At 37.5% G+C, this 26,565-nt stretch overlaps 1 protein-coding gene across 2 annotated transcripts in view; it reads right to left on the minus strand.

The window, feature by feature from the left end:
- DIAPH2 (diaphanous related formin 2) overlaps window positions 1–26,565 on the minus strand; it is a 249,982-nt gene that overhangs the window by 144,116 nt on the left and 79,301 nt on the right. For both annotated transcript variants that reach the window (XM_064159197.1, XM_064159196.1), the window contains 4 exons: window positions 19,832–19,933; window positions 18,334–18,428; window positions 13,810–13,911; window positions 6,595–6,834 (listed from right to left, as the gene is read on the minus strand). In XM_064159197.1, coding sequence (XP_064015267.1) covers window positions 6,595–6,834; window positions 13,810–13,911; window positions 18,334–18,428; window positions 19,832–19,933 — 539 coding nt within the window. The remainder of the gene's footprint in view (window positions 1–6,594; window positions 6,835–13,809; window positions 13,912–18,333; window positions 18,429–19,831; window positions 19,934–26,565) is intronic.

Below are 26,565 nucleotides of genomic sequence, written 5' to 3' on the forward strand. Positions count from 1 at the left end.
CACAAAGGCAACAGAGAGGAAGTGTATGCAAGAGTTTGAGATGAGTGTGCCTCACTTGCTACAGAGAATTAGTATTACAAGTGTATCTGTAAAGATGTTTTTAACTGCAGTTTACTTAATTCATCTAGTACAGTTCTTACATAGAATTAAGCTACAACATACACAAAAAATGAAATCAAGGATTTATTTAAGAAGAAAACGTAAATGTGCATGTAAAACCTCCCTATTTGTTTTCTCATTTTCTAAATCACTAGAAGTTCTAATTCCATAATCCTCATGACAGGCTTGCCATTGATGTTCAATTTAATACAGGCCTTTCAGCTTTAAGGATTACCCTGTTAAGAATAAATGAGTGCAGTTCAAAAAAAAAAAAATCAGGCTTTTAAAAATATAAGGTATTTAGGCAATTAAGAATGCAATTTAATTTATACCAACACAGTGATTAAAGACCAAATAATACTCAGTAATGGTATGCAGTTAAAAGGTTTTAATGTCTTATGGACATAGAAGTTTTTCCAAGCAGGAATAAAAAAAAATATAGATTCAGAGGCTAAACATCTGCATGGGAAAAAGAAATTGCATTTCAATTTGCCTGTGAACAAGAACTGCAGGATTTGCAGTATTTGATGACTGTGACATCATCAATGGATAAAGCTTTTTTTTTTCCTAAATGGACATTATTTTGCCTTCAGATTAGAACAGAAATATGTTTGGGCACCAACAATAAGATCACAGAATCAATCAGGTTGGAAGAGACCTGCAAGATCATCCAGTCCAACATATGACCTAACACCTTCTAATTAAGTAAACCATGGCACTAAGTGCTTCATCCAGTCTCCTTTTAAATACCTCCAGGGATGACGACTCCACCACCTCCCGGGGCAGCCCATTCCAATGCCAATCACTTTCTATCAAGAAGTTCTTCCTAACATCCAGCCTAAATCTGCCCTGGCACAGCCTGAGGCTGTCCCCTCTTGTTCTATCACTGGGTGCCTGAGAGAAGAGACCAACCCCACCTGGCTACAAGCTCCTTTCAAGTAGTTGCAGAGAGCAATAATATAACCCCTGAACCTCCTCTTCTCTGGGCTGAACAACCCCAGCTGTCTCAGCCTCTTTTTGTAGGGCTGTGCTCCAATCCCCTCACCAGCCTTGTTGCCCTTCTCTGGACGTGTTCAACCATCTCGACATCCTTTTAAATTGAGGGGCCCAAAACTGGACACAGGACTCAAGGTGTGGCCTATCATATTAACAAGAACTAGTACTAGCACCTGCTGAGTTCTTTAAAACCTGCAGTAAACATTCACTCAGATCTTACAAAAACTGTCTCAAAGTCACTTCTCCGGCTCCACCAACAAACACTTCTCTGCTACATTCATCCATATTTGCAACAGCTAAGAAACACAACATACAACATGTAGCTCACTCAAATCTTTAGAATCAATCTATATTTTAAATCCCAAGTTCAATATCTACCAATGCAATAACAAGATAAGGAAACCAGGTGTGTTTTGAGTGCAGTCTAGTAGGTATTACTTAAATAAAAAAGTGAAATGAAAGATGGGAGCTGGAATGATACCAACAGCATGGCTGTGCCTTTACATTCTCTGGATTTAAAGAGTACACTTGTACTCAGGGTAAATTTGTTGTCTCCTCTTTCTGTTGGGTAGAAGTTTAAATTCTCCTTAAAAAAAAGACAATTCTGGGTGTTTTTAATTAGAAAGTCAACATTTTCTGAAATAATGTCTTACTTGGAAGTTAGCAATTCTAAAACATGAAAACAAACAAACAACAAGAACAGTATCTTCCCCCCCTTTCATTCATTCCTTGCACTTTTACAGGTGATTAACTGAATCTAAAATTTGTAGCAGATGGCCATCAGAACTTTCAAAAAAGGGTGGCTCTCAAGCACCTCAACACACTTCAACCAGAAACTTCTGTGAAATACTCTATGGGTTCTAAACTCAAAATGGTATTATCAGTTGACATAGGATTAAAAAAGGGGAAATGGCATCTATTTCATAGTCTTATCAAATGTTCTAGATTTATAACTTTAGGTACATAGGGGACACAAGGCCAGTGTAAATGAAAAGAAGAATTGGACTGTACAGAGGGTTGCATCTGCAGAAGTAGCCAGTTTCCCTGCTCATGACCTAGGCTAGGTTATGTCACACAAAACACTCCACCACCGCCACATAAACAAACAAACCATCAAACCTAATGGGTTAAAAAAAGGATTTTGCTTCCTGCCTTAAGAATGTATGTACTGGGACTCATGCCCTCTGTATTTTCATTCCTTCAGTTCTTAGGAAAAGGGGCAAAAGGTGCAGGCTGGAGCACAGGAGGTTCCACTTGAACATAACAAAAAGCTTTTTCACTGTGACAGGGACAGAGCACTGGAACAGGCTGTCCAGAGAGGTTGTGGAGTAGTCTTCTCTGTGGATACTCAAAACCTGCCTGAACAGGTTCCTGTGTGACCTACTCTAGGTGATTCTGCTCCAGCAGGAAGATTGGATTAGATAGTTTTTGCAAGTTCCTTCCAACACCTAATATTCTGCAATTCTGTCTAATGCTGATCAGAAATCTCAATTTCGGAAATCCTTGTCTGAAAACAACACAAATACAGAGGTTCTAAACATTTCAGATACAGGCTTTGATTCTGTGGCACTTGATCTGAGAGACAGAATTTGGGAGTAATACATTTAGATCAGCATAGGCTACAGAAAACAGCTTCCAGCTGAATCCTGGAGCATCCATTGGAGTGGTCAATACCGTCAGGCTCATTGTTTGCAAAAGGATTAAAGACTGATCTACAGAGAGCACAACACAGCACAGCCATTCAGATCAACTAACACAAAGCAGAATGTTTAGGTCTACAGCTCAGAAATAACATCCATGTAACAAAAAACATCCCTTCACATGTAGTGTGTTGATAAAGGATTTTAGAAGTGCAAATCATAATATAAACTGCTTCTAGAAATCTTTATTAATTTCTTTTCACACATACTTTTGGACTGAGTCATCAGGCATAAAAGTGACAGTAAATATAAGGAAATATTTATCTGTGTTTTAAATACCACTACAGTAATATTTGATTATTATAGCTATTAAAAAAAACACTTTATACAAAAAAGGTGGGCTTTTTAGTTACATAACTTTACATATCCTAGAAATCTTTCCCACCTTAACAGAAAAGGGGCTGACACACAACAAACAAATTTACACTAGCTCATAAGACTAAAACTAGACAAACCACTGTTTGCACTGTGAACAAGAAGTACCATAATATTACCCATCATATCAAATATACATTGAACCAGCTAGAATACTACAAAAGCTTTGTGAAAACAGAGGAATGCTTCCTGTTAGTCTTTATATAAATTCACCACAAACAGAACTGAAGTTGTACCCTACATAAACCTCAACCAAGCCTCCTTGCTTTCATTTCTGCCTAGTGTTATCTCTGAGTGGGAGAGTGCTCCAGCTCCTGACAACTGCACTAAGGCTCCAGAATAGTTGTTGGACCACTCATCCAAAGCAACAGGCAAGAGGATTTTACCTTTAGTGCATCACTGTATCAAACTCCCTGAACTTCCCTACTTTTTCTGCCACATTTCTGTTATCGTAGATCACTTGACACTCCAGGCAACCACAAACACTCTACTTCATACATCAGAATAGCTGCTACTGCTTGCTAGTCTTGACACAGCACCAAGAATTCTAATGCTCATCTCTCTTATTTGAACAAAATTAAGTTTGCTGTGTTCTGCCAAAGGTTGTTTACAAATCATTTCTTTCATCAATAACGTGATACACTGCAATATAACATCCCGAAAGATAATCTGTTTTTAAGGATTTGCAATTATCATAGAGGCATTAGCTTTTTCCCTACGACCAGATAGGTTTGAATTCATGCTTATTTGCTTTAATCATCTTTTAATACAAATTGCTACCCAACAAGAGATTTCTGTGTACAAAATGACAAGCTCTGTTTTAAGAACATTCATTTTCTAAAAACAAACACTTATCCCAGATCGAATACCTGCTCTTCTTTTTTTTTTTCAGATCTTAGAGTATCTGCTAAACAGACAATTCATTTTAAGACTGCTGACAGTAAAAAAAAAAAATCCAATCAATAAGAAAATCAGGGTTTATTAAAAGGTGAATTCATCGCATTAGGATGCCTCATCATTAAAACAACTCTAGGTGCATTCTGCAGTGTTGTGTACACAGAGATATTTGCTCTGCTTTGCTGATGGCTGGCTCAGAAAAAAAATTGAAATAAAAAATTTTGAAGTTGTTATCATGAGCATAAAGTCCACTGACATTAAAGACAACATAAACCACTGATATTAAAAAAAAGAGAACACAACAACAGCCACACCTTATCGAACCACAAGCTAAAAGTCTTCCAACACCAAGCCTTCAAACAACCACTGATGAACTTCAGCAGTTGCTTGATTCCCTTTATCCTGTCTTCAGATTTTCTTTTTTTCTGAACTTTAATTTTTGTCTTTGGGCCAAACAGGTAAACAACAGCTAAAATCTAAAATAGGAGTCATGGTTACCTAGATTTATTACAAACACTGTTCACATAACAGCTGACTGAATTAATACATAGACCTATTAGTAAAACAATTTCTTCTCCACCTTCCTTTTGTGCTCCAAAACCTAACATTGTCTTTGTGATTGTTTGCTACTTAGACATCACCTTATAACAACATCTATCTAGTACCTGAAGGCAACAGCAAGCACAATCAACATTTTATTACAGAAAATGTTTCAAGTCTTTCTCTAAATCTCACAGAGAAGGAGAAAACAAAACAAAAAAACAAGAAACACTTCCGTCACAAATATCTAACTTGGAATAAATTAAAAGAAAGTTCACACATGGATTTTCGTTTCTGAGGGCAAGACTGAATTATATAGTCATAGATTTTTGTCTCAGTTATTTTAAATGGAATTTAGCAGCAAGGACAGATAGCTACGCTTCAGCAATTATTCAGTTCAGTAGTGAACAATTTGCAGGCTTAGTCAATCCACATTAGCTGTGTCAACATCTGTGGGATTTGCATTGACAGCAATTCATAAATCTGTCACCTGGAGCAGAAGAATACCTTTCCACGTCTCTCCTATGCTAGAGTACCATTCATGCAGAGTCATTATTTCCCTTCCCTCTTGTTAACAAGTAGTTTTCTACTCAAACCCTTCATGTCCCTTTAGATTCCGTTCCTACTGCAAACACAGCACTAAATCTATTTATAAACCCAAACCACATCGAACACACAACAGCTTCTTCAACTTGGCTGCTCTTTAAAAGAAACCACTAAGAATGAAAGTATTTCCTCAGTTTTTGGTTTTCATTTTATGGAGAAGTTAAAACATCTTTGCACTATATTGCAGCAAGTAGAGTCTTTCTCTGCTGAAATGTGTCAGATAACGCTCACTGTGTACCTGAAGTATTACTTCCCCCAAGGTTGATTCTCCTTGAGGTACAAAGCAGATTTTCTTACAATGCACAAAAAAGGGACTTGAAACCTGGATCATTGGATAAGAACAAACAAAAAACTACTGAACATCTTCTTGTCAATGTTTACAAAATCACAGAATTGTTTTGGTTATAGAAGGCCACATTAAGTCCTAGTCTAAACCCAGTGCCACCATGGCCATTAAACCACATTTCCAAGTATAATGTCTACATGGTTTTTGAGCACCTCCAAGGAGAGAGGCTCCACCACTTCCCTGGGCAACCTGTTGCAAAACCTGACTACTCTTTCAGTAAAGGTATTTTCCCTAATATGCAATGTAAACCTCCCCTGGCACAACTTGAGGCCATTTCTTCACATTGATACCAGTGTGTGCTGATGGACCCCCAGCTCACTAAAACCTCATTTTCAGGTCACTGTAGAGAGCTATGGGGTCTCCCCTCAGCCTCCTCTTCTCCAGATACAACTCAGGATGTAGGGGCAGGTTATACTATTTAAAAATGCCTCATCCCTTCATTTTAAAGATACTTTCCTAAGTCCTTTGCAAGCTCAAACCAAATTCAGATCAATGCCTTACACACATTTTACCAAATCAAAAACAAGCATTGCAAATCAAATTCTGACTGGTACAGATGTTGAAGTTCTCACTGCATCCCCAACTTTGCCACTGCAACTTAAGGTAAACTTCAGTTATCCATGTTAATCTTTAATTCCAAATAATTATTCCCATAACACTGCTTGAGGGATAGCTGGGTAGAAGACAAGAATGAAGATGAGTAACTAGAGCAATTTAATATATTCAGAGTTCTACACATATTGTATTGACAAGAAAGTAGTTGAAGAAATTCAGACTGAAAAAATAATTACTCTCCTTGTACACTCCAGAAAGACTCAGAACAGAGTTATAATTCAACAGCCTTAAATCACCATTGCACTGAGAAAGACAGCTACAGCCTAGAAATGCTTACTCTGTATTTGTCTATCTGCTTTCAAAAACAGATATGAGGTCAGTAAGCTCCACTGATTGAACATTTTCCCCTGTGTAGGGCACCTTCTCATGTATTGCGAGTCATATAAATCTGCACTTACAAGTTTTATAGCTTCATCTTACCTTGCAAAGGAAGCTGATGTTAAAACCAAGAGACTGTGCGTTTCTGGAGCCAGAGTTCATGTAGTTTCCAAGGAAGAGCACTAACTCTAAAAGCTTACTAAAGCTTTCACTCTTCTTGAGCTCTTCACAAGCCAGAGTAACTGCCATAATGTCAGGTTTGATATTGTTCACATGCTCTTCAAACATCAGCTTGAAAAGGATCCCATTGAGACGTGACCGTAACATTTTCACTGAGCTCATCTACAAAACAAGAAACATTAAATGAGAACATCAAACATCTAAACCTTGCTTATGCCAAACAGTTCATATTAAAAAAACAATATTGTGTAGCTATCAAAACAACAGTTTCTGTCTTCTCCCACTGCCTAGCCTGTATTTCCAGGAACCCACATGCTCCCATACACACTTTTACTGAACCATACACCTTGTTTGAAAAACTTAACAGAAGCAATTTACTGAAAACAAGAATATGCTTTGTATCATAGAATCAAACAGGTTGGAGGAGGTCTCCAAGATCATCCAGTCCAACCCATTACCCAGCCCTAGCAAATCAACCAGACCGTGGCACTAAGTGCCTCATCCAATCTTTTTCACCACCACCTCTCTGGGCAGCCCATTCCAATGCAAATCACTCTCTCTGTGGAGAGCTTCCTCCTAACATCCAGCCTAGACCTGCCCTGGCACAACTTGAGACTGTGTCCCCTTCTTCTGTTGCTGTTTGCCTGGCAGAAGAGACCAACCCCACCTGGCTACAGCCTCCCTTCAGGTAGTTGTAGACAGCAAAGAGGTCACCCCTGAGCCTCCTCTTCTCCAGGCTAAACAACTCCAGCTCCCTCAGCCTCTCCTCATAGGGCTGTGTTCCAGGCTTCTCACCAGCTTCATTGACAAACCAGTTCACTTGTCAGTTCCAAACTCACTGACAATAAGCACACATGACCAAAACCCATCCTCCCAGCAACACAACTCAGTTTTACCAGTTGACAAGACCCCAAGATCAGCCTGAAAGCAGACAAACCAAACATTTTATCACACCCCCAATGAAGTTATCTTTGAACTCTGATATTTCCCATTTTCCTAGAACTAAGCTTCTCAGATTTGCTCCCTTAACAAATGCTGCAACAATCTCTCAAGTGTGGGTGCCAATACCAGCACAAATGCAAACAGCTACACTTCATTCTAATTAAACTAAAGATTTATACTTTCCATTTTTAGGCTCTCTTACTGAGCTGATGCATACAGCTCTCAATTTGCTCTTGGCCACAGAGAGCAATAGGGAGGTGGTGGAAAGACATGGGAGCTTGACACAGAAGGTCAAGATTCACTACTCAGTTATGTGTATCAAGCCAGGTTACATTAGCACTATTGTTCACTAAATATATTCTGCCATTGTCCTGATGAGATGTGTTAATTGTGATATTGACAGGTGACATCAGTACTACACCTAACAAGATGCTCCTGTTTGGCAGGTTTTAATTAAAATTCAACTCAATTTGGGTTTTATAACAAGTCATTAAAAAATAAGAGGAAACCTACAAGTACAGATAATTACCAAACCAGCACAGAAGTATTTTAAAGATACACTGTGGCATACATTCGATCATACAACTTTGCAACTTCACACCACCAAAAAGCCCCTATCCATGCATCCAGAAAACTCAGATTCAGGAGGCAGATAAGGTAGTTTTGGTTGAAATTCAAGCCAGTGGGGTTTATATAAAAAGCAGCATACCCAGGAGGTACTTATGTAGGGATACAGCTTTGGCAGACTTGCAGCTCTGACATCATACTACATAGAAAATATACTGCCTTACTTTTCAAGCTTTTAAATTTGTACTAACACCTTCAGACACTTCACAAAAGGGAGCACAGGATTAACTCACTCCTGATCTAAGAGATGGAACATTATAAAACACAGCATTCCAAGATGGTTGATTCTATGATTCTAAAATACTAAATGACAGATATTGAAAAATATTAACAGTGACTCAGTTTAAAAAATAAGATCAATTTCTTCAGACTGCCTATCAAAATAGAATCATGGAATCAGTCAGGGTTGGAAGGGACTGCAAGGACCATCTAATTCTAGCCCCCATGCCATGGGCAGGGACACCCCACCCTAGATCAGCTGGCCAGATCCTCATCCAGCCTGGCCTTAAACACCTCCAGGGATGGGGCCTCAACCACCTCCCTGGGCAAACCCATTCCAGGCTCTCACCACGCTCATGGTACATGCCTGCAATATTTTGTACAAGTGATCAGCAAAACTTCTTCCTACTTACAACAGCAGACTGCAATTCACAAGAGACATATGTTTTACAGAAAAATATGTACTGGGAATTTCTAATCCACTTGAAATTTTTCATGTACAAGCAAGACTGATGACCTTCTAGACCTAACTACTCATTTTTATTAACAGAATAGAAAAATATTTCTCCCTCAGTGTATTCACCATCAGTGGTGTGCCTGAAGCACTTGGTCCTCCTGAAAGGAAAGATTTGTTATGTGACAAATGATAGACTTTGCCTATCAAAACAGAAATATTTTTTGTGGGTCCCTGCCTGTCACTCAAAGCTTTGCCATGGCTCTTTGAAAAAACATGATTTTACTACTCTTGTAGAATCACAGAATCAAACAGGTTGGAAGAGACCTCCAAGCTCATCCAGTCCAAGCTAGGACCCAGTCCTAGCCAATCAACTAGACCATGGCACTAAGTGCCCCATGCAGTCTTTTCTTGAAAACCTCCAGGGACAGCAACTCCACCACCTCCCTGGGCAGCTACCAGAAACCAGAGCAGTAACTCGCATAAAAAAAGACTTGGTGGCCTGAATAATGATGAATTCATACTCAACTGGCTATAAATATGGACAAATTCCAGATGCTCTTAAACAGTTCGTATGATCAGAGTGGGAGAAGGAAAAGAAAAGGGTCAGAAAAAAAGCATTTCAGTGTAACTTGCAAAAAAACCCAAAACAACTGCATCTCCATTGTCACAAATGTCTCTGCAAGCTTCTAAAAGATAACAGCACAGAAAGTCTTGAAATGTTCTTCTAATCATTCTGTATTTCAGTAATATTAAACTTATTTAAAAGATCTACCTACACTGAGCTGCAGTAGATGCAAATTAATCACAACTTAACTTTTTCAGAACAATCTCCAATTAGGAGTCTTACCCAAAACGGCACAGACAAAAAGTTGTCAAAGGTTTTAGATTGTCAAAAGAGTGCAACAGAACAGACACGAAACAGAACGGTGCAAATTAAATGTTTGTGAAGAATATTTACAAGACTTCAGCTGAGTTGTACTTAATTTCTGTTTTTAAGACCATGAAGTGTCATGGAACACTGATTACTTACTTGCTTTGCAAGGCAGTTTTATTACCAAACCAGCAGTAAGTTTTAATTTCATTTGCTGATCTGCAAGATATTGTAAAACTCTTGACAATCTCATAAGAGCTGTTTCAAGTGGGTTCTTTGCTCAGAATTCAAAACAATAAACAAAATGCTCCTTATGCATCAATAGGAAGTGACCACTAATGCATTTTTACTTCCTTCTTCCACACCTTGCTCTGTTATCCCTTTCAAATGCATGTTTCTCAATAGATATGTGCAATGCCTGCTAAAGGTACTAAATTTAGAGGAACAGTCTGAAAATAGATTAGGAACAAAGATTACATTTACTTAAAAGAAAGTCAAATTTCTTCTAGTTCTACAAAATTAGTGTAAGAAACAACACATTCAAATGGGTATAAGAGCAAGTGTTAGCTTCTACCATCAACAGTTAGAGTCAAGAAAATGGATTTCTTTTTCCAGCGCTGGACTGCACATCCTTATTTTCCCTTCTGGGCTTTCATAAAGGTCCTTGTCTGAATTCTCTACCTAATCAAGTTATTTATAAAGTTCTTCTCTCTTTATTATCATCACTCAATTCTCAAGCTATGTATTAAAACTAGGATCAAAGGTTACTGGAGAGAGGCAGAAAGCACAATTAAACTTGCCTCACTTCTTAAGGAAAAATCTGACATTCCTCTCATACAAATTTGTCCAATTACTTAGGCAGCTTACTCAGTCTCTTACCAATAAAATACTGAAGTACCTTTTTTTTTTCCTCCTGGCAATGCTCTAGAAAGTTTAACTCTCTATAAGCTCTAGAAATTACAGTAATACAAAACAACCAGTAAATAAAATGGAAATCACACAACTGAAGTGAGTACAACAAACCCATACAATTTTCATTTCGTCTACCTCCCAGCAGAACTCTTGGGGATAGTTTAATCCTGGTTATAGAGCACGAAGGTATCACAGAATCTGTTAAGTCTATACCACTGCTATGTGAAACTCTTACATTAACAATGGATCCACCAAGAACTCAGATATGAACAGCTGAAGGAAAGCTCCCATTGAATAGAAACCAGCAAAAAAGTCCTCCCGCTTTTTCAGGGCACACATCATAACAGGAGGTCTTTGGTTTGTTCCAGTCATTTGTTTCACTGGAGCACTCAAGTGTCATTAACTAGAGTTTGCATCACAACTGCAGGACAGTCTTTTTTGAAGCAGTAATACTCTTCTTGACTGCAAAACTCACATTTGGTGGAGAAGTTGTCTTAGTTTAAATAGCACTAACACTGCAAAAGGTATTTTTCATCAGCTCTTCGACTGAGTTGACAGGAAATAGTTTGCACTCACACTGTATAGCAAAGATGAAGCTTATGAATTTATTACTTAAAACATTCAATTGGAACTCAAATTGAAAGCCAGCATCCTTACTGAAGTCGCAGCTGTTGCCATACCATAAAGAAACTAACAAGCTTTACATCTTGAAATCAGAGAATATTCTGCCAAGCTTATTTCATGTTTATGCAGCTGATTTAATCAATGTATTTTTGTTGCTCTACATCAACATGAATACAATCTTTTCCTTATATGAACTTCTTGCCTTTTTTCATCTCAGGATATAACTCCAAAAACCAGTTGCAACAACTTATTTGAATATGTAATTGATTTTAACATTTCATCTAACTGAAAATTCAACTCTAATATGCAACTGATAAGTAAATAAAAATTAAGATGCTCAGTCTTTTAAGAAGTTAATTATTTGCTAAGCATAGTTTGTCTACACAAATTTTAAGTGACTTACCCCAACCTTTACTAAATTTGATGGGCACAGTGATTACCCAATTAAAATCACTTAATAATTAACATTCCAGATTTACATGCAAATAAGAGTACACATTTACTTAAAATACTCTCTCTCCTTCTGTTTCTAAACATATTCTTCTTCACATCAAGGTTAAGATTACTGTAAATGCAAAACTCAGACACTGACACAGTGAAAAAGGACTCTGGTCAGGTAAAAAGTTTAAATTCAGATGCATTTCTTATATATTAATGAAGTGATTAATTAAACCAAAAACTGGAAATAAGCACAACATTCCAATACTATTACTAGAGTCCGAGGCCTCTGAACAACCACCAGAATTATTACCCATGAGGAAATGGAATATTTTTTTATTAAATCAACTGGTAAAGTTGAATAAGCAAAGAAGTTTCAGGAAACTTAGTCCCTGTGTAATGCAAACATCACCATTTGGGGATGTTTGGTTGAGCAGGTTTTTTTCTAAATAATGTTCCATTAAATGCTTTTGAATTATTTCTTGACTTCCTGCAGTTGGCCATTCCTCGAGAGAAAAGGCTAATGGAAAGGAGATCACGACCATATTAGCACTGTCAGAAAATAAGGATACTCTTATGACTTTTTCAATACAATCAAGTGTGAAAAACAACAACCATTTAGTTTCAATCCAGTAGCAATCGTAAGTCAGGCATATGCATGATCCCCAGGCAGCTAAGACAACCAATAAAGATGCTATAGATACAGCACAGCATCGAGGTCTTGTCCACTTCTGTTTTACTACTGCAGATCTTACAAGAAGACAAGCCAATGTATTAGACTTCTAAGAAAATCCCTCATCTTTGTTTTGAAATAAAACAATTCCAGAAATTAATTTATTTAGAAAACATCACATTAGGTCAGCTTATGGTCCACTACCATCTTCAACCCTCCCCCAGAAAAACTCAAACAAATGAACAGAAACAACACAACAGCAAAACACAGACCAAAAGTACCACACAAAAGCCTCTTCTGAAGTCAAGTTATGCTCAAATCAGAGCTTTTTGATAGAAAGACTGCTTCAATTTTTCATTGTAAGAGATTTCTATCTCCGTTGCTGTACTTTTTAAATGTAGGTAACAGTCAAAATCCAGCAAGAGCAAACCCAGTTCGTGTGGAGTTAGGCATAATTACAACACACATTATGAAACTTATCACCATCATTATAAGCTTTCAGATAGAAAAAAAAAACACCTGGAAACATGAACTAATTTGCCTAAGAACTTAAAGGTCTTCTGAAGACCAGAAGCAGAAAGAGTCTTCCAAGTCCTACCATACCTGGTGCCATACAATCAACTACTATCATGGATTAGGATAATGCAAATTTTGTCATTTCATTTGGAGGGGAGTTCTAGCTGTTGTAACATTTAGCTTCTCTCCTTTGGCAATAGATACATGTAGTAAAAAAGCAATAAAACAAGATCTGAAGTTTCAGTTATAAAATGAATCCACAGCTCTTAAGAGTTCCTATGCAAGTTCTTATCCATTTGTACATAAACATTTATATACATGTACATAAATACAGGTACATACATAGGCACAGACATGTGATGTGTAAATGTGTACACATGTAAAAACACTTGTTTTTAAATTGAACAGTAGAACACAACAGGAGATATTATGAGCTTATTAATTCATTTGGCTGTCTACACTTTTTGATACAGCAGAATATATTTATCAAATTGTCAATGCCTTTGAGTTAATGAGTCTTCTATGAATTGCTGGCAATTTAACTCATTAAACCTTCGCTGTTCTCCAGAACTGTTTAATAAGAATAGAAGATTTGCATACAAGAAAAGACAGTCAGACAAAAACACTTGGCTTGGCAGAGAAGTACCTGCTGCTCTTAACTGTCTTCCTTAAGGCTTTCCAGAGAAACATCTAATATGCACATGCAGAGATTTTTAGATGATTATTCATTAAAAAGATGGTAATTTTTTCCTACTGTAGGACTTCCAAAAACCTTAACAAACACATTTACACCTACATTTATTTCTTTTTAATCCATTTGACAATATAAAACTCCACAGCTACTACACTAATACATACCACAACTCCAAACTGTTCTGGCTCAGCAAGATCATTATATTCATTCTTTAATTCAGCTAAGGCATTGAGTTCATCCTGCTCAGGAAGGTTCTTCACTAGATTCTAAAACAAACAAGACATTTTATTAGATTTGTTATATTAAAGTAGCTGAGATCTTAAAATAACTCACTTAAAATACCACAACCTGGAAACGCATGAGGAAATTATGGGAAGCTTTTTTTATTTATGCAGCTATCACACTACAGAAACATCAAATCAAACCAGTAATTATTTAATACAGGCATCAGCACCTCTGGTACAGTTTCCAATTTGAAGAATGCCTTCTCAGTATTAAAAAGTGAGACAGAACTGCATGATGCTGTCAGACCCCAAAAAAATATATTCTACCTACTTTTCTTTTGCCCTTGTGATTGCATCTTGCTCATTAAATATTTATCAAGAAATAAGTTGTCTGTGCAAAGCAAGAAAAAATTACCTCAGACAAAAGTATAAACCAATTCCTCAGATATTCAAAATAGCTGTGCACAAACTTCACTTTACACCTTACACAATTTAGAGTAACACCTCTAAATTGTACAAGTCTTCTGGATGGCAAAAACTTTCAGGTTTACATCACAGTATCCAAAGAATTGCCATTCAATAGGATTTTTAATACAACATAGATGTTAATGAAGATAAGGTTATGTGTTACAGCACAAACATAAATACAGTTTGATAATTTCTGCAGAACTAAAAGCAAAACATTGTAGAACATTTGCCTCTGGCTTGGTTATTAGCACGCATTTTCTCCTCCCCTGCCATCAGAAAAGGTGCATTGCCATCCGTTCCATCAAATGTTAGTAAAATAAAAGGATGAATCATAGAATCTGTCAGGCTTGGAAGGGACCACAAGGATCATCTAGTTCCAACCCCCTTGCCACGGGCAGAGACACCCTCAGGATCACCAAGTCCACCCTAAACCCCTACTCTACAAGATTGACCTTAAATCATATCCCTAAGCACCACATCCCTGGGCAACCCATTCCAGAATCTCATCACTCTCATGCTGAACAACTTCCTCCTCACATCCAGGCTGAACCTACCCACCTCCAGCTTTGCTCCATTCCCCCTGGTCCTGTCACTCCCTGATAGCCTAAGAAGTCCCTCCCCAGCTTTTTTGTAGGCCCCCTTCAGACACTGGAAGGCCACAAGAAGGTCACCTTGGAGCCTCCTCTTCTCTGAACAGCCCCAACTCTTTCAGTTTGTCCTCACAGGAGAAGTACTCCATCCCTCTGATCATCCTCATGGCCCTTCTCTGGACATGCTCCAGGATGTCCACATCCCTCTTGTAATAGGGGCTCCAAAACTGGAAGCAGTACTCCAGGTGGAGTCTCACCAGAGCACAGCAGAGGGGGAGAATCACCTCCCTCGACCTCATGGCCACACTTCTGATGTAGCCCAGGATCTGGTTGGCCCTCCAGGCTGCAAGTGCACACTGCTGGCTCATGTTGAGCTTCTCCTCCACCAGCACCCGCAAGTCCCTCTTCTCAGGGCTGCTCTCCAACCAGTCACTGCCCAGCCTATATTTGTGCTTGGTATTGCCTCGACCCAGATGCAAAACCTTGCACATGGTAAACGACATCAGTTGCTCATCCCTCATCTATTAATGTTGTAACCAGTTCACAGAAGGCCACTATGTTTGTCAGGCAGGATTTGCCCTTGCTGAAGCCATGCTGACTGTATCCAATCACCTCATTACTATTCTCCTGCCTCTGCAGTGCCAGTGACACTATCAGAGAACTGACAATGACTGGCTAAGGTTTATGTCATTAAGACTGATATAGAATCATAGAATCAACCAGTTTGGAAGAGACCTCCAAGATCATCCAGTCCAACCTAGGACCCAGCCCTACCCAGTCAACTAGACCATGGCACTAAGTGCCTCATCCAGTCTGTTCTTGAACACCTCCAGGGACAGTGGCTCCACCACCTCTCTGAGCAACCCATTCCAATGCCAATCACTCTCTCTGGCAACAACTTCCTCCTAACATCCAGCCTATACTTCCCCCGGCACAACTTGAGACTGTGTCCCCTTGTTCTATTGCTGGCTGCCTGGGAGAAGAGACCAAGCCCCACATGGCTACAACCTCCCTTCAGGTAGTTGTAGAGAGCAATGAGGTCACCCCTGAGCCTATGACAAAAGGTTCTGTGCTTCCCAAAAATCAGAAAAGCTACCAGGCCTATCCTATAGAAGCATATTTTTCCAAAATACAGGAATCTTAACGGGAGAAAAACTTTACTATCAGAGGTGTAGATGTCTTATTTTCAGAACATGCCAATCTTGCCATCTCTCTTACAATATTATTCATTAGGAGAATTTGATTACTGATCACTCTGCCAGGCTTAATGAAGTAAGCATTAAGACACAACTTTCAAAAAGGCATCAGTCTAATTTGTCAAATTTGCAAGTGATAGCTAACTTAATTTTCCCAGCTGAAGGAATCAAATATTCATCCATCTTACTTAGTATGGAAAAAAAGGTAAGTGGTCTCCTATAAACCATCCTTGACAGCTTTTTACACTGACACCAAGGAGCTGCTGAATTTATCAGCAAGCAGATTTCAATATACTCCACAGCAAAAAGCATCAGGTTCACCTCAGTATTATCAAATTAAACTATAGTCTTAAGGTTAAACCTAAGCATACTTCTTTTCTAATTAACTCAAACGCATGTGCCACTTAAAAAAACTGAAGGATCTCTAAAACCTTCTTCACCCTTTGACTGAGTACTGGTAAACAACAAAGATGTAAACTAACTAATATTGGGGGGTTGGGAAGGGGAAATTTAAAACAAACAAACAATTTTCATTAGGCAGGCAAATTACCAAACAGTCATCAAGATCCTAGAGTCAGAAACATAGAATTCATTTACACGTTATTTTTAACATCAACGCAACTTGTCAGTACTTCAGGAAACTAAATTTCATATGAATCCATGAAGCTGTGTCTTCAGGCAGAAAGGGGGTAAATAGAATTGGTTTACAAAAGCCTAAGAAGTAGAAATCTAAGGCAATTTTAAGACCCTGAAATTATCACTCAACTCACTGTCACGACGACTTCAGTTCTGCTGAATGTGGTCTTTGGTATCTGTTTACAAGGACATAGTCTCTGAAAGGCACACTGGGAATTCATTTTTTTTTAAAGAGCTTTCCTCAAGGAAAGTTACAGCAATGCATTGTCTATCGTGTACTCAAACTGATTCATCCAATTAACCTTAGTAGAAATTACAACTTAAGTTAGAATATTAGTAAGAAACAGACTTGAGAAGCATAACCAGAGAAGTACTTCTCTATGTGCTCGGTTATGCTATACCCACTTAGCTTTCACCACTTAGCTATTCAGAACCTTAGTTCTACAAGTGCATATTCACAAAGTACACGTTTTGCTAAGCATGAAAGAAGGCAAGGTCTGCTTTGTCAATTAGTTAGCTCAGTTGGAAGATTAGAATAAAAATATACCAGAATAGACTGAACATGAAATAGATGATACAGCCCATTTACCCCACTACGTTTGTAAGCTTATCTTTAGAAATACAGAGGGAATCTTTTCTGGGTTATCAGCTAAATCTCCTTGCAATTTATTACAAGCAACTCTGCCACACCATTCCCTTCAGAACCAGACCAATTTCTGAAGCCTCAGGTTTTTTTAGTAGTATAGGCAGCTGAGTTTCCAGATAGTTGCATTCATGATGAATTCATATACACTTATTCTGGCATTAACACTGGCTTTTACGTCTCCAATTTTTTTTTTCTCCCCAGCATTCATGCACATCACTCTTCTCCCTACATAGTCATATGCCCTCTCAGCTATTTATATTGCTAAGCTAATCAAGCCAATCTTTTCCAGCTTCCTTCTGTAGACTGTTTCTCCATCCCTCAATCAACTTTAAGTAGTTTTTAAGTTCAGCTTCCCCATTTTAAATTCATTTTGGAGAAATGTACTCAGTATTTTAGATAAAGTCTGAGAAGTGCATTATTCAACAGAATTAAAATTACCCTCTCTATTGGATATACTTGACCCAATACACCTTGCAATCATATTTGACTATTTTATAGGATACTGCCTCTGGATGGAATGAAGTTGATTTTCTTCATAGCAGCTCATACAACATTTCTCTGACTTGTAACCAAAACAGTGTTGATAACACCAATATTTTTGCTACTACTGAACAGTGCTTGTGCAGCTACAGCTGATAAGTGCTCGTCCCTGAAACTGCAGCAAGAGAAGGACTGAAGATTTCTTTTTGAAAAGGAAACTTCATAGAGATTCAAAGGTGCTTTTGTTAACAGCGTCTTTTAACGGCAGTTTTACTCCTACATGTGACTATATGGAAAAGCAGACATGAAATAAACACCACAGTAAACAGAACTGACACAGTTGCAGCTGATGGCCAGGAAACTCTATTCATACTCTTGAATGTCTACACTTTTACAGCATTTTTATGTGGAAAACAAGCTCCAAACAAAACCAGATATTGCCACATACCTGAATTAACGATTCACTCAGCTTCTCTTCATCCACCTCCAAAATGATATTTTTTATTTCTTCATAAGGCAATCGGAAAGAACCCAAAAATATTGCTGAAATTCAGTAACAAAGACAGTCAAAAAGGTCATAAAGATTCATTTAAGAAGGCAAACTTACTTACTAGAGACTGAAAAACAACATCTCAGCCCAAATTTAGATGATTCACAATTATGAAGTCTTCTATGCAAAACAAATGCTACCCAAGTTATACTACTGCAGCTTGACAGGAAATTTCATTACTAAGAAGCTGGATTATGACAACACTTTAACTGTTCAAATCAGCTCCACTGGCTCCCTTGCAGGGTTACTTACGTCTAGCCATAAGGCCCTGCTCTTCCCACTGACAAGATCTGTAGTATCAAAAACTTATTCAGCCACTAGAAGCCTTCAAGTACTCTTTTTTTGCTTTCATAACCATGTATGAATAGCTGCACTGCATTTACAATTGGTTGAACAATACTAACATGGCATTCTATATTGATTACAGATCAAAAGGACAATGAAGCACTGGATAAAACCAATACCCTAACTCAATCACTTCTTAGGGTGAACTTAGAAAAGAGCAAATGCATGCTGCATATCATTCAAATATGGAGTTCTCAGAGCAATTTTATCTCAGCATGTTTTAATGACTCAAAGCCTTACTCAAGCTATAAAGGAATCCTGATCCAGATGGATTAGGATGCCTTTGTAATGAAGGATTGCACATTCAGCCTTATGATTATAGCTGGTTTTCCTATATCCTTAAAACTTGGAAGCTTCCTGCCACTTGTGTCACAGCTCAATTTATGCTTAAGAAAATGTACTCAAGGATGTGGCAATAAACAAAGTACAGGTTTGATTTTATACACTTCATTTGCCACAAGCATACTTGGACTAGTGACATTTCATGCCATTTCTAATTCAAATAGAATTATCTACTGCTCTTAATTTATTTCCTTCTGTAAAGAGAGAAGCTACAAATGAAAGAAGGAGATGGACCTGTTTTCCTTGCTGAATTACAGTAGTAGTATTTGCACTTAGCCTATTTCATAACATTTTTCCCTTTACAAGTATGCCCCCCGTCAAGTTCTATTTCTTCATTGCTCTCAGTAGAAAGAGCCATTAGGAACCACACCTCAAGCCCAGCCCAGAAAACCAAGCAACACTGTGCTTCCCCGAATCAGCAATTATCATTTAATCATACTTAGTCCAAAGCAGTTAATGAAAAAAATAATCTTTCTAACAAAAAATTGCAGTGTCTTAATACTGAAGGTTACAACATTTGTCCATATTACTTTTCCCAGGTTGTATAATAAATTCACATCATACATAAAACATTTGTGAGCGGACAACTCATGTAACATTAGGCAGTTTTTAGAAAGAGAACAGTGCTCAAAAACAAAAGTACCTTTCAGAGGAGTAATTTGTGTACAGGCTAATTAGGTGTTCACCTAATGCATTACACATGACTTACATAAATTTTGTGCACTTTTTCCATCCAAAATTCTTAACTCCTTGATCTTTTTCTTTGACTGAACTGTTTTCTTCTCTTCAGATTCTTCTACTGGCTTTTTAGCTGGAAAAGAAAGTATTTATTAAACTCAGATTTATTATTACAACTGTTCCATTTCAGCACACAAATAGCAACCCTGCTGGAAAATCACCAAAATGCATTTCTAAGTATCAAGGCAGAATGCACAGCCTACCTCAATATACTCTAAAATATCCAAAGAACCAAAAGAATTTTACAAAATTAGGAGAAAAAAACAGAATGAAAACATTAGTATGACAATGGTCAATTTTCCCAAGCACTACCAAATGATATTTCTATGTTTTAACTTACAAAATGTTATTTTCAGCTCTAGTTTATTCCGAGCACTTTGAAAACTACACTGACTTGGTGCTACCTCAAAGCACATGAGTGCCCCCTGTTGAAACTAACATCATTTCAAGTTCTTTATCCAAAACAAATAACTTGAGAGTTATCCATGAGATATTCATGCCATTTTTTTAGTAATTATTTCAGTGTAGTTTCACTGACTACAAACTAAAACAACTACTACACACTTGAAACAGATCTATTTTTACTTTGCAAGGATCGTAAACATGTATTTAGGACTTAAAAAATCATACAGAAAGTAACACAGTAGGGAAATATTCACCATATAGTGTGATTTATTTGCATAATTTAACATAATTTCACATAATTTTCTTAAATATTTAAGTAAGTAAACCCATTAGCAAGAAATAATTTCCTTTTAATTATCATGTATTCGGTACAGAAGGAACTGAAACTTAACGTGTTTAACATAAATTAGACTTAATGAACATTAGGTCATTCAAAAAGTAACTGAAGAACTTGAAGGTCAAGTTAAGAGGAAGTTTGAAGGAGACTAAGTATGTTTTTCTTCTCTCAGAATTGTTTTTTTTCTTCTGTACTAATTTCATCAGCATGGGTTTTAACTATTTCCTAGGAAAATACATCAATTTTCAGCATGAAAATAACCACTAAACCTCAGTTACAACCTCTGGGAAAAAAGGTGGAGGGAGTGATGAATAAAACAAAGAAAAGTGTGCTTTTTTTCTCCTTATTAACACTAGGAAATCATCTGGCATAAAATAATTCTACTGAGTTTATATAGCACTTGAATAATTAGTTTACCTTGGGCACTCTCATATCACCATTAACTAAGCCAGCACAAGATAGTTCCCTCATCCCCAGCTACTCTTAAGAGTCTAAAGCAGACAAGTCTAAATAGGGAGAATGACTCAACAATGCAAGGCTTGCTCTCACCTTGCCCTCCCATCATCCTGCAAACTGAACTAGCTATGACCAGCTTGCTTTTTAATCCATGTAAGGACAAAGCAGCACAACAACTTGATACTCCACAAATAATACTTAAAATTCCCACCAGCACTGACCCTCTCATTATAATGAACTGTCCTTTAAAATCATGAAGTGACACTCTATGAAATAATCAGACCCTTCTCACTAATTGCTCTCAGTTAAACAAGGAAATAAAGCCAGGTGCTCAACAAAAACAAAAAACACCCAGCAGTTAACAGTTAGCCATCCCATGAGAAGGCAATAAGCATTACAAGCTTTGTTATATGAACAGGAGCTACTGAAAAGCCTATTGAGACAGGTGCAAGAAGTGATTGAAGAGATGAGTGACCTATCCCATGCTTTATCTCTTTAAGAATTAAACCCTCCAGACTTCTATATACAATTGGGTCTTTTATATATAAATTATTGAATAGTATACACCCTCACAGTCCTAACAGTTGTGAACACTGGAGACAAACCCATTCTGTAACCAGCTAAGACAAAACACACATATTTCTGTCTGTAATAATTTCAGTCCTGTGCTTGCAAAACTACAGCATTAACAACAAATGTTAGATTCTTTTTCCCCTCTATACTGTAATTCTCCATTGATCTGACGCAGCAAGTGTAAGCAAGAATTCAAGGACAGAAGTGCTACATGAGCCCAACTCAAAACATGTATTAAGTTACTCAGTTACTACAGTATCAAAACAATAAAAATGGTGTTGGAAGTTGTTTTCAAGAATGCAATGTTTTATAGAAATAGACACACAGAGGATGTGCTGAGTCAGGATTCACAACAATAAATCTGCCGGCAAACAGCCATTTTTCACTGTTATCCCTCCTCACATGTTTCCAGCCTGCACTCCTCTAGTGGTTGCAAAACTAGTAACAACAGTTAGAATTAAAAAAGAACACTCAAAAGTTTTGTTATAATACATGGCTACTCTCACCTGCTTAAGCATGAAGGGCTACATCACCACTTACAAAATCATCCACATTTTAAGTATTTAATGGATAGATTAAGATAAAAGCTTTGCCATTTTAAAAGGCCTGAGATATTATTGGCAAAGGTTCTTATCTTTTCAACCATGAGATGTCAAAGACTTAAAGGTAGCTTTATGCCAATTCACAAATAACACAGAGAAATAGTCTATGTGACTGTATCAAAATCACAATATGGTAAGATGGGTATTGACACCAGTCTAAAACTCATAAGCAAAAGGAGACATGAAACCTCTCAAATTTCTCCAGCACAGTCTGACCTGTGCTTAAAATGACATTCAGCATCAGAGAGCTATCAAAAGCTTTTTTCCTCTTCTGTTAGTGGCTGTCTCCTCCAGATAAGTCCATTTTAGCAGGGACACAACTATGACAAGACCATACATCACAGAATTCTAAAACATATATAAATACAAAGCTGTTTGATATGTTTCAGAATCAATATATTATGGCAGATCAACCTCCTAACCCTTTGCTAGTACTGCCTTCACAACTGCCTATTTGAAGATGAGACATGCTTTTTCCTTTGAAGCCACCAAACCAAAAGAAGAGATAAAAAATGTTGATTTTGTAGTGGTCATTATAGATAACTCAAAAAAAGCAAGACGAAAAATCCATCTGGAAGCTAAAGCATCTGTATTACTTCATACAGACCTTGGAGTTTAGTGCTACAGCACTTTGATACTGGCACTAGCTTACATCTTCATTAACTATCAGCTTTTTTCCAACTGAGAGGTTTTAGAGTGCACAGAGCTAGTGACAGTCATAGAAAGGTTGCAGTAACGAAAATGATCCTATGTTATTAAAAACAAATAAACAAACAAAAACCTGTAGTGTAAGAGAAGTTTGTTTATGCTGGGACCACAACAACTGCTTAAGCAACAGGACACTTGAAGAACAGGTCAGCTAACTCCCTGCTGAGCTAGTCCTGAATACTCTGCTTAAGTTTGCATCTCAAAGAGCATGACAAGCTTTTTTCCACAGTATATAAGGCTCGACTTAAATTCAGCCTTCCCAATTCATGGCTCACCTATTGCACTTCCCAGCACACACTCGCTGATAAAGTTTGTATGTCTATCTGCTATTGCATTAACAACCCTGGAATGACAGCAGAATCCCCAGTAAGTGGTTAAGCCAAATCAGTTACTCTTAGCAAGTCACTCTTTCAAAAAATGACAAATTGCACCTTCAGAAGTTCTTAGTAACAGAGTCCAGAAGTCCAAGGACTTAATGATCGTACAAAGGAAGCACACATACCAGCAGAAAAGAGCTCATACAATGAGAAGAGGGAGAAGGGACCTCTGGTGATCACCTCGTTCAAACCCTGCTGCCAAGTAGGAACCTGCCATCTTGGGCAGGCCGCACAAGAACACATGCAGGCAGGTATTGAAAGTCTGCAGAGGGGACTCCACAATCACTATGCGCCTGCCAGATTAAGATCTTGTATCTCAGATCACCGTGCCTGTGATAATAGACAATGCTAATGCACTCCTGTTGTGTTGATGCAAAGCATTTTTAAATCCCCTGCCCTACATCTCTGTATTGCCTCTTGAAAGCTAATCCTTTTCCACGTTAAATTATGTAGATGAACATTTGGACTTATCTGGAATAAATACATATAAACACACATGTGTATATATAGAGAGATGCTCACATAAGCAGAGTTATAGTCTGAGTTTTCTACAATTATTTCCCCACTCAGAGGAAGTAGCAACACAATTAGCAGTCACTGATATGACAAACTACCCACTACTGCATTTTCATCTCACATCACTTGCATCTACAGAATGTTTTATTTGAGCTTACTTTTCCTTACCATTTACCTCCAGCAGAGAGAAAGCAAGCAAAAGAGAGCCACTAAGATAAAGCAGAAGGGGGGAAGATAGTTTTATCATAGACAGATGTCTTTTCAACGGCCAGAAAATACAGATCTAAACACTACCATTACATAACCTACTTACTTTTTTTAATTTCGAGTTCTATTTTGTTAGTAACAACATATTTGTTTATCACTGCTAGAGGAAAAAAATCTGATGCAACCTGCTGCAAGGGATTGTTTTCTGATCATCTTACATTGTGCAACGCATGTGCAGCTTGTGTGTACTTTTAGTGATACCTTCAGCTGGGAACTGATTTAATCCCACAGAAAGTGCACTTCCGGAAACCCATTTACGGTCTAAAGAAAAATGGCAACACTAAACAAAATGTTATATAAGTTTAAAGCACATCAAACAAGATTAATGATGATCATGGCAAAGAACATACACAAGCACATGGAAATTCTTCAGAGAGGTAATTAAGAAAAAGAATAATCAACGATTTGAATCAGTACTTCTGTACCAAAGAAAGGAAGCAAGTATGGCTCTTGAAAATTACCATTCTACACCTGTTCATTAATTTAGCTGCTGAATAGCATTAGAAGTCATCATAACAAACATCTTAAAATACAGAGAATTTTATTTAGTGGTATTGGAGCTGTTAAAGACTTTTACTCCGAACTTAACAGCTCATATTAAACTTCTTTCAAAATAAGCAGTGAATAATTCTAAAATAAAATTAACAATAAAAACTGCCACTCATCAATATGATGAGGATGAAAATTAAAAGGTGATAAAAATGAGCACACTGAATCACAGTGTGGAAAAAAGCAGAGACTGAGATGAACTTTTAGCCTGCTTGAACCTGAGCTTTAATCTCCAACTTCTATCAAGTCTGTAGCCACAGTGAACAAACACTATATTGTCATGGGAAATAAGGGAGCAATTTCATCTTGTTTTCATCTGGAAAGTGACTTTGCAGTTGCATTTATTAGTATTTGGCAGCAAAGGTTAATGCACAAAACAAATTAATTGCTTTATTACTCCCTTTACCTGAAAGAAGATCTATGGTTAGTATAGAAATACAGAAAAAAAAGAAGTATGCATGCAGTTGCAAGGAACATAAACTACACATGCAAAAAGTGTGCTTGAAGAGCTGAAGCTATTAATTACACTCTGAAGTTCATTCAAAACAACACCCATGTGCTACAACTTCACAGAAAAACAAAGTGAGCTAGAAATGTCATAGAAAGACTAGAAGATATTTTCTAGCCCAAATATTCAGTCAATTCTCTTGCAACATAACAAAACTTCCCAGAGACTGACTAAATGAATGATATTGGGAAGCTACTGGTAGTTTTACATTTGTGTCACTTCTAAAAGACACGAAAGAATGGAAACACAACTCAAAAAAGGGGAAGAAGTGAGCAAGCCAAACATAATGTAGTGTCAGATTTGCACTTATTCTCTTCCCGCACCAACACATTCAATCTTTCCATTTTTCCAACCACATAATTAGCACACTCAAATGAAACAGTGCAGCAGTTCAGACAAGACAGCCCTAGTCAGCATAAGCCTGTGAACTTCTACCAAACACTTGTTTCAGTACTGTACATGAAATACAAACAACTTCTTGTTCCAGACAGCAGAACAAACTCTGGCAAGTTCATTCAATCCAGCAGCCAACTACAAGAATAACTTGTTGATTGTCAAGAGACACAAATGTGTCTAGAAGCATCCTGAATGATGGAAACCCTCACAAGGGCAACAAATCAGAAAACAACAGTGCAAGCTGAATGGACCAGTGACCAAAGACAATGTATTCCCTATCCAATCCTAAACCCACCAAAATCAGAGAATGTTTAATGGATTCTAGAGAAGAGATGCTGGGGGATGCCACAGTTCACACAGCTGAAGCCACAGCTTCTCTCCTGAACCACATCATCAGTCCTGCAGAACAGATATATGATGCAACTTGTGAACTGCACAAATGGAGATTGAAGTGGCTCCATACCCAAACTCGTTTATAGTGTCCACACTGTCATTTGGGCTTCAAATTTGACAAACAGGAAATATTTTCTCCAAATATTTAGAGATAAATGCAAGAGCATTAGGAGATGCTAATAGCCATGGCCTCTGGTCAACTCAGTCAGCAGATGGTGATCTTGTGTTTATTCCCAATACCACCTGGCATTTTTCAGCTCACCTAAAATCATTCCCTTATAAATGCTGTCACACTGTCCTTTGTGCAGGCAGAAGAGTTAAACACCTGGTATATCACATAAAAACTAAAAAGAAATGTTACCAAGAAAAGAGAAACTGTTCTGAAAGTGAAAATTCATTTGAGGTCTTAAGGTAAAAAAAAAAAAAAAAAACCTGACAAGGGAAAAAAACAAACTGTTACATAGAACCTCTTGTAATTTTGTATATTTTTTGCCTAATTAATGTAATCAAGCTGAAGGAAGTGACATCAATCCAATAGATTATGCTCTATGAAAGAGAAAACAAAATTATGACTTAATTTTACAAATCACTTTTGTCAAAAAATAGCTCAGGATCTGT

The sequence above is a fragment of the Pogoniulus pusillus genome, chromosome 19, assembly GCF_015220805.1.
Source record: "Pogoniulus pusillus isolate bPogPus1 chromosome 19, bPogPus1.pri, whole genome shotgun sequence".
In the NCBI taxonomy this organism is placed as follows: domain Eukaryota; kingdom Metazoa; phylum Chordata; class Aves; order Piciformes; family Lybiidae; genus Pogoniulus; species Pogoniulus pusillus.